The sequence below is a fragment of the Salvia splendens genome, chromosome 12 (assembly GCF_004379255.2).
Source record: "Salvia splendens isolate huo1 chromosome 12, SspV2, whole genome shotgun sequence".
Lineage (NCBI taxonomy): Eukaryota > Viridiplantae > Streptophyta > Magnoliopsida > Lamiales > Lamiaceae > Salvia > Salvia splendens.
In genome coordinates this window covers 3,168,817-3,185,140 of record NC_056043.1, presented here as the reverse complement: position 1 = coordinate 3,185,140, position 16,324 = coordinate 3,168,817, and the positions used below count along the sequence as shown (strand labels likewise).

The 16,324-nt window shown below is 41.4% G+C and overlaps 1 protein-coding gene across 3 annotated transcripts; it reads right to left on the bottom strand.

Annotated features, from left to right (window-relative positions):
• Positions 1-9,247: 9,247 nt before the first annotated feature.
• LOC121759003 (cation/H(+) antiporter 15-like) lies at positions 9,248-15,195 on the bottom strand. Of its 3 annotated transcripts, none has more exons than XM_042154487.1 (8): positions 15,026-15,195; positions 14,775-14,906; positions 14,163-14,220; positions 14,029-14,073; positions 13,551-13,610; positions 13,376-13,453; positions 10,784-11,761; positions 9,248-10,656 (listed from the first exon to the last, which is right to left on the bottom strand). In XM_042154487.1, the coding sequence occupies exons 1-8, from the start codon at positions 15,079-15,081 to the stop codon at positions 9,367-9,369; spliced, it is 2,697 nt and encodes an 898-aa protein (XP_042010421.1). In that variant the 5' UTR covers positions 15,082-15,195; the 3' UTR covers positions 9,248-9,366. The 3 variants fall into 3 exon arrangements, with proteins under 3 accessions (XP_042010421.1, XP_042010422.1, XP_042010423.1); XM_042154488.1 differs by having other exon boundaries at positions 14,834-14,906; positions 15,026-15,183; XM_042154489.1 differs by lacking the exons at positions 13,376-13,453; positions 13,551-13,610; positions 14,029-14,073; ... (1 more) ...; positions 14,775-14,906; positions 15,026-15,195 and adding an exon at positions 11,884-12,288.
• Between the last annotated feature and the right edge of the window lie 1,129 nt (positions 15,196-16,324).

The following is a 16,324-nucleotide window of genomic DNA, read 5'->3' as shown; positions in this document are numbered from 1 at the left end:
CCAAAAACACGGAAGGTCATAATTAAGCAATTTTAGGTCATATTATAATATTTGGATTTAATGTCATACTAAGATCGTTTTAGGTCATGCTTTGTTAGCATGACCTACAAATTACCTAATTATGACCTAAAAGTGCCATAATTATGATATTGTTCTGCGTTTCTGTATTTAAATCCAGTTTTGCATAGATCAAAACCCTATATATATATATATATATATATATATATATATATATATATATAGGGGTGCATTATAATGATAACCCCAATTTCCGTAATAACCCTATAACTAAATCTGGACCACACATTTTTAAAATCACGTGGTCTAGATTCAAACTTAGATTTACTTCATAAAAAAAGGCGCGAGGGTAAATATGTCATTTCGCTCATGATAAAATTTACGTATCCAAATTTCGCTCATTTAATTTCTGAATTTCGCTCATTTTATCAGTTAGTCAAAAGTATCATTTTATCAACTCAGAGTATCATTCTATCCGGCAAAACTATCATTCTATGCAATAAACCTATCATTTTATCATTTTATCATTTTATCAGTCAGTCAAAAGTATCATTTTATCAACTTAGAGTATCATTCTATCCGACAAAACTATCATTCTATGCAATAAACCTAACATATATCATTTTATCAGTCAGTCAAAAGTATCATTTTATCAACTCAGAGTATCATTATATCCGGCAAAACTATCATTCTATGCAATAAACCTATCATTTTATCATTTTACGTGATATTTGGCGAAATTCAGAAATTAAATGAGGGAAATGACAGTTTTACCCCTGCGCTTTTTTTTATGAAGTAAATCTAAGTTTGAATCTCAAAACTATCATTCTATGCAATAAATCTATCAGTTTATCATTTTATCATTTTACGTAATATTTGGAAAAATTCAGAAATTAAATGAGAGAAATGACAGTTTTACCCCGTGCTTTTTTTTTATGAAGTAAATCTAAGTTTGAATCTCAACCGCATGATTAAAATATGTGTGATCCAGATTTGGTTATAGGGTTATTACGATATTTAGGGGTTATCATATGATCACGATTCTATATATATATATTTTTTCTTGTATTTATCTCTCTTTTTATGAATAGACGTGAAAGATCTCTTACTGCCAGAGTACTCTTCTTTTGATTTTCTATATATGGTCTACAAATAAATTGAACGAACCAAAATTATACCCTTCGAATTAAATACTACTAGTAGTTGGGCAAGAAAAATAGAATATCAAATTTTATATATTAAAAGTATATCTGTTTAATCCATATATATGGCCAGCAAGAAAACAGAAAAATACAACGAAGAAAGAAAATTGGAATATCGGTTCAAAAGCAAAGAAAAATATTCGTTATATCTTTTTCACCATTTATTTGTCACTTTTGACGCCTTGGTCTTTTAATACCACAAAGCTTCAATCTCAATTGAATATTTCAAAAGTGCTTTTCTTTCACGACAGAAACGAGATTCTTTTCAAATTTCAACATACATTTCATGATTTAAAGAGGAAAAAATTGTATTTGTTATTTCTATAATGGGACTATACTATATTTATTAAAGCTAATTGTACGTAATATTTACGTAGTTAACTCGACTTATAGTGTAAAATATTTATTCAACTTAAACCTATTGACCATTGACATGAACAAAACATAATGATACTAGAATTGCATATATGCTCCTATGTTTATTTATTATGTCTATGCTTTTTTCTTAAAGACAATTATGAAAATACAATACTTATCAATTGAAAAAATCTAATTCTTTTTCTGTTTAGTTATATTGGTTTGTGGTAAGTAAATTATTCAGGTCCCATTCCCTAAGAGCATCCGCATCGTTGTCTTGATGCGGACTCGGTCTCGTCTTGGCGAAACGAGACCGTATCGAGACGGCAATGCAGAGTACCCGTCTCGTCCCGTCGCGTCCCACGTCCCTCTGCAGAGATGGAGCAGGCGAGCTCCCGTTCGTCCGTGACGCCCACTCGCTGGCCTGCGAGTAGGCGTCGTTTATATCAGTTGAAAAATGTTTTTTTTGTTTTTATTTTAAATTCTGAAAAAAAAATAATAATAATAATTTCCCCCAAAAATACTAGTCTTTTATAGCCGTTTTTTCAAACTTTTAATTTTTTTTTCTATTTTTAAGCCCTCAATCACTTCTATAAATATCAAATCATTCCCACAAATTATCCACCATAAAAAAACTATCTATTCTCACTCAAACACTCTACATTCTTCATCTCAAAACATTATTCTTCTCCCAAATTTAATCCATTCATAGATCCATTTGAGCAAATGCGTCGAATAATGGAAGAATCGCTAGAAGCAGATCAACGTACGAAGGAGGAGGAAGCTGCGGCGCGTCAAAAGCGACCCGGAAATACATCCATCGCGACCGGGAGGAAGCCGCTGCAAGGTTGGTACGAGATTACTTTTGTGAGAACCCGGTACGGGGAGATACCTACTTCCGTCGTTGTTTCCTCATGCGGCGGGAGCTATTTCTACATATCGCAAATACATTGGCGGCCCGGGAAGAGTACTTCCAAGAAGGGTTCGACGCTATTGGTCGTCCCAGTCTCACGACACTCCAGAAATGTACTGTAGCAATCCGTCAGCTTGCTACTGGACAAACGACGGATTTGTTCGACGAGTACCTGCACATTGGGGACAACACTGAGAGACTGTGTTTGATGAACTTCTGCAAAAGGCGTCCGAGGAGCCTCACCGACGAATTTCTCAAGAAGCCAAGCACCGCAGAATGTCAGTTTCTGTTCCGACTTCACGAAACAGTGCACGGATTCCCCGGGATGCTCGGCAGCGTTGATTGCATGCATTGACAATGGAAGAATTGCCCTGTGGCGTGGAGGGGATCACACACGAGCAGCCACAAAGGCACCCACCCCACCGTTATACTTGAGGCCATTGCCGACTACCGGCTATGGATTTGACATGCGTTTTTCGGGGTCCCCGGATCGAACAACGACGTCAACGTGCTCAATCAATCCGACCTCTTCAGCGAAGTTTTGAATGGTAAAGCGCTGGCCATCAACTTCACCGCTAACAACCGTTAGTATAAAATGTGGTACTATCTTGCCGACAGCATCTATCCGAAGTCACCAACCTTCGTGAAGACGTTCAACAGGCAGATAAACCAAAAACGGGCTCTTTTTGCACATAAGCAAGAGGCTGCTCGCAAGGATGTGGAGAGAGCGTTCGGGATTCTACAAGCTCAATTCAACATTACCAAATCCCCGGCGCGTACTGGTTTATGGAGAATATGGTCGACATCAGGTATACGTGCATAATCTTGCACAACGTGATTGTCACCGACGAAGGACCTAATGCGGGAAATTGGTTCCACCCTAGAACCCCGGGAAGCTCTGCCGCAAGTAGTCCGCCTCGCAGTGAAGTGCATCCGTCTTTGCAAGAGTGGTTGTATGTTCCGGTAAGGACACGTGATTCTATCGCCCACGCCCAACTTTAGGAGGATCTAATGGAGCACATTTGGGCAAAATTTGGCAACCGTTAGACGATCACCGCATCACTTTCCATGATTATGCGGATTTCAATAAATTGTAATATTAGGGTTTCAATTATGTATTTTTTTGTATTTTTGAATGTTGTAATTTTCATGGTTTTTAATGATTTTATGAATTATTAGTATTAATTTAATATTTCAATGAAATATTAATTGAATTTGTTGGAAATAAAAATAAAAAATGAAATTGAATGTATAGTTAATGGATGAGATGGTTAAGAGATGGAGGGTTGCAGGTGTTGTCTCTTAGTTAAGAGATGGGGCAGTGGGGCCCATGAATAGTGAATGGATGAAACAGTATTGAGACAAGGATGCGGATGGCCTAAATATCTCTTGTACGACCTTGAGGATCGAAAAGGTAATTTCACTTAATTTCAAAATGTTCACAAAATCCTTCTTTTCCAATCCAATATGTCGGAGTTTTAATCACTCAATCACTAGAATCCTCTTTAAGAAGAGCTCATTAAGAGTATCCACTATAGGGGCGGCGCGCAGGCCGCCCCATTCCCGCCGATCTATAGTGGCGAGGACGTCCGCCCCGAGGCGGACGGCATTTCCGGGCAAGGACGCGCTGGTGCCCGATCGCCGCGCCGACCTATAGTGCGCCGGCAGTCGGCGCGCTGGCCGCCTCTGTCAATTTTTTTTATTTTCGAAAATTCTATTTTAAATACCACCCCCCACCATTCATTTTACACCCTTTTCACACACTCTCCATTCATTCACTCTCTACACTTTCACTCTCTACAAATGCACGGTGGAGACGACGAATCACCCGGCACTGACGAATCGGGATATAGTGGCTATCCTTCCCAGCCGTCGGGATATGACGGCAATCCGTCCCAGCAGTGGAGTTGGAGTCAAACTCCCCCTCCGTGGGGATCGAGTCAAACCCCTCCTCCATCTCAGCCGTGGAGGTCTTCTCCCACGCCCCAACCTTTTCAGAGGAATTTGAGTCGCTCGGCGTTTGGAGATTACAGACCCAACCTCGACGCGCTTAACCATCCGCGTCCGGAGACCCCTTTCCAATCCAGCCAATCTCCTTTCATCGATGCAGATCGAGACGCACTGGAGACGATGATGGGTCTACTCAGTCCGGGCGTACCGGATACGCCGGCAGCGCGCGTGGATACGCCCGTTCCGAGGAGAGCGGGTGGAAGCAGTGGCGGTGGGGGCGGCGGAAGAGGCGGTAGCCACGGTGGCAGCGGCGCCGGCAGCGGGGGAGGCGGCGGCGAGGGCAGCACCGGCCGTGGCGGCGAGGGCAGCGAGGCAGGGGCGCCGGAAGCCGGCGGTAAACGAACCACGCTCTACACTAAAGCGGAGTCCATTGCTGTGGCGCGGGCGTGGGATGCCGTCACATCGGACCCCATAGTGGGAGTCGATTAGACCGAGGGGAGCTTTTGGAAGCGTGTCATGTTGGCATACAACGAGTTCAAACCTCAAGGCGCCAAACCGCATGACGGGGAACAGCTCCGCAAAAAGTGGTCTAGGATTTTGACGGCCACCAAGCGGTTCGCGGGCATATACGAGAACAACCTGCTCAATGCTGAGAGTGGCCGAAGCGAAGCCGACGTGAAGGCGCTGTCTATGAGCCAATTCAACACGAAAAACTGGTCGAAGTTTACAATGCGGGGGGAGTATCTTGTTCTCGAGCACTGTCCGAAATTCAAGGCCATCTGTGCGCAAGAGCGGGCAGGAGCTCATGGGGTGAAGCGTTCTAGACACAACATAATCGGGGATTACAACATCGGCAACGGCTCGCAATCAATCGACCTCAACGACGAGCAAACTGAAGAGCCCTCTGCTACACACTCTAGGCGCCCACGCCCTCCGGGACAACGGGCCTCTATTCGAAGCGCTAGAGTGGCTGGAAGTTCCTCCCGCCTATCGTCGGCCGCGTCTGGATCGCGCATCCCGCAGCCCGCCCCTATACCGCAGCCCATGGCCCCTGGTCCCCACGAGGTCTTGAGGGAGAACCTAGATGTGCAGTTGATGCAACAACTGCATGATAACTGCCTCCGCTACAAGACCGGAACCGACCCGGTCATCAAGGGTATATACTGGAAACTCATAGGTCGAATCCAGCGCCGTCTAGGCTTGTCTGATGAGGATTTGGCAGGGGCGGCCGGCGAAAGCGGGGGAGGCGGCGGAGAAGAGGGGGAGGAATCCGACTCCGCCACCGAGTAGACAGTGGCGGCGTTTTTATTTGTATTGTTTTTAAATGTTCATTGTAAAATTTTCCCGGTTCCATAATACAACGAATATTCGGTCCCAATTACCTCGTTTTCTAATTATTTACATTCTGATAATTTTTTATTATAATTGATTTAAAATAAACAAAAATAAAATTAAATGAAAAGTGGATAGCTATTGGAAGTGTCCACCTTATAGCTGCGGACAAATTTTTTGTGAGCGTGAACAAATAAACTAGGGTTGTGGACAAAAAAAAGGGGGCGAGGCTATTGGGGTTGTTCGCCTATAGTGGATGCTCTAAGAATGGAAGTAGGATAAAGAGCTTGCTCATAGTAAAATCAGCAATGGCCTGACATTTTCCTTATTCACCCCACTAAAACGGAGGACCATTAAGGGCATCAACAATGTAGGCCTCCTGACTCATTTGAGGAGGTACAAAACACACAAGGGTTATGTTGCAAGAGGGGGCGGGATGGACGACTCACTATGAAGGAAATGAGGCGAGCTGGTGATGTCCACTCGTTGGATTGTTCAATTTGTCATACCGAAAATAAGGTACAATGTCGGTATTGAAATCGTCAACCGAAAATGAGAGAGTATACCGAAATTTTTTTGGTAAGGTAGATGATACATACCAAACATGAGAACTCGACTCAAAAGACTAGCATGTTAGGAGAGAGAGACCATTTAATCTATATACCCACACCATTTGTTCTCACAACTGATGTGGAAATTGAGTCCGTAATAGTAGATGTACGGTTTTTCTCATACCAAATTTTCGGTAAGGTATAGGGTATGGTGGTTTCGGTAAGATATACCCTACTGACTCACCCCTACGTGTGTTGGTCTAGCGGTAGAGTGGTTGATGTCAGACCAAAAATCACAAGTTTGAGTTCATCGTTACACTGCCTTTAAATTTTATACTCCCTCCGTCCCGCACTACTCGCACTTATTTCCTTTTTGGGCGTCCCAAGTTACTTGCACTCTTTCCATTTTTAGTAAAAAATTTCACCTACAGCCGTCATTTTTTACTTTCCTATACACTCATTCCTTAATCTCCGAGCCGAAAAGGAAATGAGCGAGTAGCCCGGGACGGAGGGAGTATTTATTTTTCATTTATTTACCACAAAAAAATTATTATTATTTTCAAAGAAAATCATTATTGATCAAATTTGAATAAGTTACTCCATTCGTCCCGGCCTAAGCGAGACGTTTCTATTTTGGCACAGAAATTTAGGTAGTGATGTTTAGTGAATTAAATTAATAATAGTAAAGAAAGAGAGAGAGTAAGTAAGAAATAGAAAGAGAGGAAAAAGTAGGAGAGATAAGATGAAAAAGTAGGAGAGAGGAGTGAATTGATTGTTGTAAAAAAATAGAAATGTCTCACTTAGATTGAAACGTACCAAAAAGGAAAATGTCTTACATGTGGTAGCATGGAGGGAGTATGAAAAAAGCAATACTAGAAAGAGTGAAGTATCGAAAATAGGCTGTTCATAGGAGAACCAAGTATTGCACGACATCCATCCCATTCAACCCACGAAAACACGGAACCGTTAACTACAAGGCATACTCGCAGTGGCCCACATAAAACCACGCGAAATTCCCAAAACACCCCTGATGACGTCCGTTATTCTACTTTCTTCCCTCTATTAATTCCCGTTTTTCTCAGAATTCTCAAAAACAAAAAAACACCCAAAACTCATCGTAACCAACCGCCGTTTCACGATCTCAATCAGATCAGCGGAGGCACCGATTCATGGAGAAATCTTCGAGTTTCTCGCTGTTCTTCAAGAGACTGAACAAGAAGGCGAACAGCAGCAGCAGCCGGAGCGAGAGCGGGAGAAGCACCTCCTCCGGCAGCGGCGGCGGCAGTTTGTGGCGGTGGAAGTTGAGGAGCTCCGCCGCATTGCGGTGGAAGAAGAGGTTCAATCTGCACCTCTGGTTCATAGATGACGTCCTTTTCAAATTCGTCTCCGCCTTCGAGGCCGTGTGTTTGGTCTCCGCGCTCTGCTTCTTCTTCCTCTGCTGCGGATGCCATTTCTGATTTCGATTTTTTTTCTCCCCTTCTCGAATTGAATCGTCGACGCACAAGCACGTGGTTCTGGGGATGAGAGTGATAACTGACTGAAGGATTTGATCTGATGTTTGATTATTATTGCTGCTGTTTTTTTCATTTTTTCCCTGCTTGATCTTTTTCCTTTATCCATATTTCTGTGTAAAGGCTAACATCAGCTGTATTAATTTTACTGATATATTCTTCCAGCGTAGTATGATTTCTTCTGTAATTCAATATCCGTTGTGAAACTTCTGAATGATTTAATCTGCCTTCTATTTCATCCCAGCAATCTCCAAGTGTTTAGCTCCACTTTGAATTAGTTGATTGATTTTTCATACTGCGCTTTACGATCAAATATCAAGCACTTGTTCGATAAATTATTTGATTTGAAGATCTTTGATAAAACTCTATATGATTTCCAGTTTGATTAGGAGATTATTTTGGAGTAATGGGAAAGTTATTCTATTCAGATATTTAATTTGAGTAAAAAACAATCTTTTCCTAAATTACTAAATATGTAGTAGTAATATATTCATTATGAAAATAATTAATATTTCTAAAATACTTCAAAATTCCAAATGCACATAGTATATTTTTTTATGCTAGTATAACTAATTTTTAGAATTGCGATCTTAATCTGGAGGGCCATAAAATTTGAATTATTAATTATAAATATTGAATCACTACAGAAATCATTCTCTAAAGTAAGATAATATTTATGTCTATATTGTGCTTCCTTATTAATGGGGATTTTTTTTGGGCAAAACATTCCGTTATAATCATTCAACAATAGGTCAAGATTCCAAAAGTTGGAGAAAAGATATACCTAGTAGAAAAAGAAGACAATAAAATAAAGTATGAAGTGGAGAAAGAATTCAAAATTAATCTAAAAATTACAGCAAATATATTCTGTTTAATGCTTAACCGTTGTGGCTGCAATTTGGCATTCAACGGTCGAAAGCTACCTAATGCTCACGACAAACGACAGTTGTTAATTCAATATTTATTGACTAGTTTTAATGCCTTACCACCCAAGACAAAGAAAGATCCTTGATAATAACACAATTATCTAATAGTTACTGTTAAAACGAAAACCATAGTCTCCCAACGATTATTAATTAATACTGTAGTATACATTAAGTTTTGTTTAGTTGCTATGACTCATAATTATATAATTATCTGTTTAAGATTAGGTTATGAGATTATTTTAATAGAATGATTGACTATAAAAGATTAGATAGTGAGATTATTTTGAATGACTAACTCTGACTCATTATTATATAATTATCAATTTAAGATTAAAATGTGACATTCTAACTTTGTCATTTCCATTTCAAAGCTCTATTGCTCTAAAGTCTTGACACAAATATTAAATGAATAGTTATAACTTTTTCGGCCGTTGTTTTCAATTTTTCTTTTTAACTTAGATTATGAAATACCATATCGAAACTGAAATGAAAAAAAAGTGAAAGTTTCTCTGATTGTGAAAAACAGTAACAAGAACAACATCAATTTCCACAATCAAACTCATTCAACAAGCTAGTACATACTCACAACTAGATTGCATCAATCAATCAATTTTCATGATCCCACTTCCTGAAACTCCCAAAAGACTCAAACTTCTCGCTCTCCGCCGGCGCCGTTTCCCTCACCACCATCTCCTCTCCGGCGTAGTTCACCGACGCGGCCGACCTGAACGACCCCTCCCTCGACCTCCCGGACTCGTTGTATTGCTGCACGATCAGCACCGAGAAGGACGACTCGAACTCCGACGTCACCAAAAGGTCCCCTATCGGCCCGAGCTCGGGACAGTCGCACCAGTCCGCCAGCCCCGTCGTCAGCGCCGACTGCATCCCTCTTCCCCTTCCTACGATGTACAGGTCGTGGTAGTGCTCGTCCATCGACTTGATCGCCTTGATTGTCTCCTCCTCGTCGTCGAGAACCAGGTCGAAGCATCGGATGTTGGCGCTGTTCGCCGTCGCGTTTCTGAACTTGTTGTAGTAGTCGTCGTCGAGGAGCTTCTCGCGCTCCGTGTCGATCTCGAGGCTCACGTGGCCTTGGTCGGCCGCTTCGTGATTGGCGCCAGCGGCCTCCGAGCTGGGGATGAACCTCACCACGGTGAGCTTGCTGTCCGTCTCGTCGGCCATACGCCAAGCGTAAGCGAGGGCCTCGCGGTCGTCTGGCCCTCCGAAAAACAGGGCAGCGACGTTTTGCGCGTGGTCCTGCGTCTCCGCGGCCCCTCGGTCGATCAGGATGCCGACCGAGCAGGTCGCGTTCTCCAGGATGCCCTCATTGATGCTGCGGAGGGACGGGTTGATGTCCTCCATCTCGCCGTCCGCGTTCCGCTGCTTGTGGAACGGGACGACGAGGAAGGCCGCGCGGCGCTCCCGCGCGACCGTGCACACGTCGTCGTCCATGGTCGTGTAGGGGCAGCGCGCAGTGATGACCTGCGTCGCGACCCCCTCGGACCGCAGCTCGTAGTTGTCGAAGGCCGTGATGATCTGGTCGGCCTGGAGCTCGACCGTGCTAGAGTTGCGCAGCCCGGCCTTGCGCGAGCTGTGCACGACCATCATGGTCGAGGCGCGGCCCACGAGCTCCACGAGCTGCAGGGCGAACACGCTCATTGGGGACTGGGACCGCGCGTTGGACGTGCGGAGGAGGTGGATGATGCTCGGGACGTTGCGCGTGGTGTGGATGCACGCCACCACTCGGAGCTCCTCGTCCGATTTCGCCTTCTGCACCGTGCGCCTCTTGTACGCCACCACGTTCTGCACCGGCTTGAACCAGACGGCCGCCGGCGTTGCGATCATTGTCATCACAAGAACCGCCACGATCATCACCGAGTATGTCTGCGTGCTCAATGCCTATCAAGAACACATAAACAACCATTGCCCCTTTCCATTAGCACAAGCACAAGCACAAGCACAAGCACAAACACAAACACAAACACAAACACAAACACAAACACAAACACAAGCACAAGCACACTACCCCTTGTATCTGTCCGGATTCAAGAATGATCAAGGCCATCACGCTCTTGGTATTGCACATGAACCCGACGGCCAGTGCCTCATCGACCGGGATATCAGAGAAGGCCGAGACCGTGAGAGCGCTCAGCACCTTGACACGGCAGGCCAAGAGTATAACCACCAAAACAATAGCCCAAGAAGTCTCATTCGACATCGAATCCACATTCGTCCTCAGCCCACAAACCACAAAGTAAACAGGCATCAGAATCCCCATCACGAAATCCTCCAACTTATCCACGATCGTCACCTCGAGCACCTCATTAGGTATGATGAGTCCGAACACAAACGCCCCGATCATCGGATGCGTACCACACGCATCCGTGATGACCCCACTAAGAGCCATCCCGGACACGATGGAACATATATAGAACTCACTATACCCCTGCCCCTCGGGAGCCCTCTGGATGATCCAGCTAAGGCCAGGACGGACAAAGTAGACGCAGACGAGGACAAACGCCACAGTACTGATCACGGACCACTGCATGTTCGACTGGGAGCTCGTGACAGCGAATCCGAGGGCCAGTAAGCCCCACGAGCAAGTCTCGTTGATGAGGGCAGAAGACAGGGCGGTCTTCCCGCTCTCGACGTGGAGCATCTGCTGCTTGTCGAGGATGTTGGTGAGGACGGAGAAGCCGGTGACGGTGAGGGCAGCGCCCCAGAAGAGGCAGCCTGCTCTCTCCGGCTTATCGATTTGGAAAATGAAGTATAAGCCTGCACCAACAGAGAAAGGGATGATGATGCCAGAGAGAGCTACCTTCGTAGCCTTTGGACTAGTTCGCATAATTCCTCTAACATCCATTTTCAATCCGATTAAGAAAGCGTAGTAAGTGATGGATAAATGCGCCATCGGCTCCAATATTCTGAATGAATAATTTGGGAATGCGAGCTTTCTGTATGCCGCAATTCGCCCAAATACGGTTGGCCCTAACAGTATACCACCCTGAAAATTGAACAAAAATACCAAATCAAAACAAAATTGAACATCGATTCAACACAATGCAAACCCTAAATCAACGAATTAATCAAAATTGAAGGAAATCGGAGGGGGGGGGGAGGAGTTACGAGGACTTCAGCGATGAAGGGGGGTTGGTTGAAGGGTTTAAGAGAGAAGACGAGGAGGTGGATGACGCCCATGGAGAAGGTGAGCTGGATGAGGAAGAGAGAAATGAGGGGGGTCAATGGATCGGGGCCTTCCCAGAGGCCATTGAACCGGTAAATGGTTTCGGCGTAGCACAGAATGGTTTGATTGAGCTTGGCAATGTCCATCATTCCTGGAATTGCCGCCATTGCTGTGCTGGTGCTGGCGCCGCTACCACCTCATGCGCCGCGGCGGCCTCCTCTTCTTCCTCTTCCGCGTTGTGGAATGGCTGCAACCACCCCGGATTGTTGAAGCGGAATGAGGGATGATGAGAGAGAGAGAGGGAAGGGAAATAAGGAGGGAAACTGGTTTTTTTCATGGTCCTCCGTTTTCCGTGGGAGAGGAAAGCCGTTTACTTTATTACGATATTATTGTTGTTAATGTTAACATTAATATTAATATTATTCAAACTACTCAGTGATATTATTATTATTATTAATGTCGAAAATATATAATACCATCACTAAATTCAAATCTGATAACAGCATGCATGCACGCACTGAACGTACTTTCTTTTGAAAATCTACCTTGTATTTTTTCATATTTATTTAAAAAATGATATTTGACTGTAAATTCTTAAACTTTCGTCAAATTCTAATTTTTGTGTATCAACATTAAAATCAACCTGAAATTTATCAAAAGATTGATTTATTCTCATTTTCAACCAATCAATATTTCAACATTGATATGACTTGATGACTTCCCTACGTGACACTATAAGATATCAATGAAAATGACGTCACACTGAAGGCAACCACAACATTCTATTATTTGATGTACTTCATTCCATTTTGTTCCTCATTTTTTGATTTCTTCATTCCATCTCATTCTTTCTTAGTATAAACTACCCTTTACCAAAATATTGGACAGAACCAATTACTCACAAGTTTAAAATCTCTAGTGCTTCAAAGAACTTACGAAGCACAACTAAATTGGTAAGAAAATTTCTCTTAAATTTGTGTACAACGCGTTGAAGATCATAGCATCAAAAGAATAAGATCAAAATGTCAAAATTTCTCTCTGATTGATAGAACTGCAGTGAACCTGAGAAAAAGAACAAATTATACCAGATTTCTTGATTTCACTAAATAAGCTATGGATCTACACAACAATATACAAGAGACAGTGTATGGGAAACTGTGGGTATAGATGCTTAAGACGCAGTTCAAACTAAAAATGTACATAATGGCAACTCCCACCACTTGAATCATGCAATAGACAGCAAGGTTTAGAACATGTCTGCAATCACAATCATGTGAGCTTGTACATATAGGGTAAGAAGACCATTTAAATTTAATCAAATACTCAAGACTGTGATATCCCTAAAACTAATCGAGTTTACTGCACAAAAAATTATACAGATACGGATACAAGAAACAGAGTCGAGAGAGTGGCATCTACAGTTGAGCATTGTACCCTAGTGTAGCAGTTTCCTTCATCAAAATCTGAGTCGCCATCAAGGTCCAACTCGTCTTCATCAAAATCCCCACTCTCCTGCAAATTGTTTATCATGTCAAAGAAATGTCTACCTATAATTACCTTTTCTTTTGTCCCTCTGCAAATTGTTTATCATGTCAAAGAAATTGTTTACCATAGCCGTATCAAACTCTGCTCGTTTTTCAGTGGCGATATCATAGTACTTCACCTTTTCCTACAGATCGGAAACCATAAAGCATCAGAAATGGCAACAGTGCTTCGTAGCAGGCTGCACTTCAGGTGAACGCTCAAACTTTCAACGTAACAAGCACATTTGAATCAAGCAACATTATGAATGCAGTAACTCAGAGCAACCACGTTACATAGGATGAAGACCATGACAAGACATGAAAGAGAAAACAAATCACGCACGCCCCAAAATCTATTCATCGAGATACTTGCCTCACCCCATTCATCAAAAAAGGATCTACTGCCTCATCTAAATAAAGTGGAAGGAGAAGTATGTAACTTTTCTCATATTTATTTTCCAATTTGTCTACACAATATAGTTTCAAGAGAGTATAGATTCTCCCCAAATCATAAAATTAGTCACTAGCTCTCAGATGAATAGCTGTAAAAGTTAGATCATAAACCTCATACGTCATCGTATTCCACTTCTCCCCACACGCTTTCCCGGTCTGCAATAAAGGTGTAACCATGACATTTTCACACTAGCCAGAAACATAAACAACAGATGTAGTCCATATCAGGTCTGAGCAGTACATACATGACGCATTGACTTGATATCAGGATTCATCTCTTGATATTCCTTACGAAAATCCTGCCTGGAACATCAAAAAGTCATAGCGGAGAGGTGTTCAGATGCAAAACTGCAATTTCAGTATGTTCTCAAGATTTGGTGAATTCGGAAGCACTCATTTGTGTTTCACTTAAAATCTGTGACAAACCACTCAACGATAGCAAGGTCTTCCATATACTAAGCAACAGCAAATGCAATATTGGAAAAGTAAAACAAGTTCACAAGAAACCTCAGCCAGCAAGAACAACCAACTACAATACATCAAAAAACGACAACTTTTTTCAGCACACAAAACTTGAACTGAATTCAACTTGGAAAACGAATAAAGGGAATTCAAAATCATTCAATTGCTAGTTAAATAGTGTTGAACATCTCAATAAAAGCTGCATTTTGTTTTCTACCTTTTCTTCCCCAATACATCAATAAGACCTAATTATCACACTCTAAAATACTTCAATTCTTCAAAACAAAGCCAAACACACATTGATTGAATCATATAGTGAAGTAGAAACATACATAATTTTCCAATAAATTAATTATCCATATCTTTCTACATATACTGAAAACGGAAAGACATAAAGGAAATAGAAGAAAGCCGGTGGAGGTTTCTTAGGTTTCATGGCGTCAATTTTCGATACAATTTTTCGCGCCGTCTTCTTCCTTCCAGCCTTATTCTTGGACTCACCATGATTCACTAGCGCACCAATTTTCCTTTGGAAGAAAAAAAAAATCTCTGTCAGCACATTTTGGGCGGAAAATTGATGAAAAACTAAAATTAAAAGTGGAGAAAGCAGAGCGACGGTCCTCTCTCTCTCTAGAACTTGTTTTACCCGTTAGTTTTGGTAGAAGTGGAAGCTGAGGAAGTTGTCGTTTTAATTTTAGTCATCTCGGCGGCGGCGGCGCTTGATCGTGGCGGAGGGCTCTGCGGCGACCGATCAGTGAATGGAAAATGCGCACGAGCGGAGTTTGGGGAAATCAATGATAGGATAAGAAAATGAGAATATACTTTTATTACTTTTAAATTTTCAATACAATTTCTGGCAATTACTATATTATTACATTTTTTTTAAATGTCAATTTTATTTTCATCTTTCTAATCGTGTTAATGTTATTAATAAAATTTTCAAATATTTTTCAAAAAAGAAAAAAAATTATACTCCTACTGTCCTACATCATGTTAGACTCAATAACTGGAATGAAATTTTGATGTATAAGTTTTGAAAAATGATATTGAATTATTAAATTTAAAAAGTTGGAATAGAAAAATATGCTACTCCGTAAACACTAATTAAAATAAAATTGAAAATTTTCAAAGGTTTTTATTAAAATTGATAAAATCACTAAAACTGCATGAATAATTGGCAAACGTGTCATCAATTTAGAGACACTTCTCTTTAAGTCATAATATTGGCCATTTTTCAACTATGTATATGGTTCTTGTTTATTTTGTATTTCAAATTTTTAGTTTCTTTTCTATGAACTCCTTCTTCTTCTATTTTTCCTTTAGCAAAAGTAGTATTTTGAGTTTTTTTTGAGCAATAATTTCGAGTTGATTATACATTTATACTCCTATATCAGGCTGGACCGAATTTCTAATTTAGATTACAATAAATTAAAGCATGTAACTTCTATTCAATTCACATTCGGCCCAATACAAATTTGATTGAGCTTGTTTATAGTGAAATTCGTTGCATGGAGTATAAATTCATTGACCTTGAAATCATGTTATTCAATTTTCTCAGTGAAATAATACAAATGTCAATAAGCTTCAAACTATGTCATATGAGTACTATAGTCCTATATATAAAAGTCCATTTTCCTTAAAACTTCGTAAGATGTAAGAATATCATTCAGAGAACAATTAAATAAATCTTTACACCAAGTAAAACTCATATTATGATATATCCAAACTATAAAAAGGGCATTTCCGATATACTCCCTCCGTATGCGAATAGGAGTCTCGTTTTTCCATTTTAGTCCGTTCGCGAATAGGAATCCCGATTCACTTTTACAATAAATGATAATAATATATGATCACACATTCCACTAACTCATTTCACTCACATTTCATTTAAAACTAATATATACAAGTGAGGCTCATATTCCACTAACTTTTTTTCTATCCACTT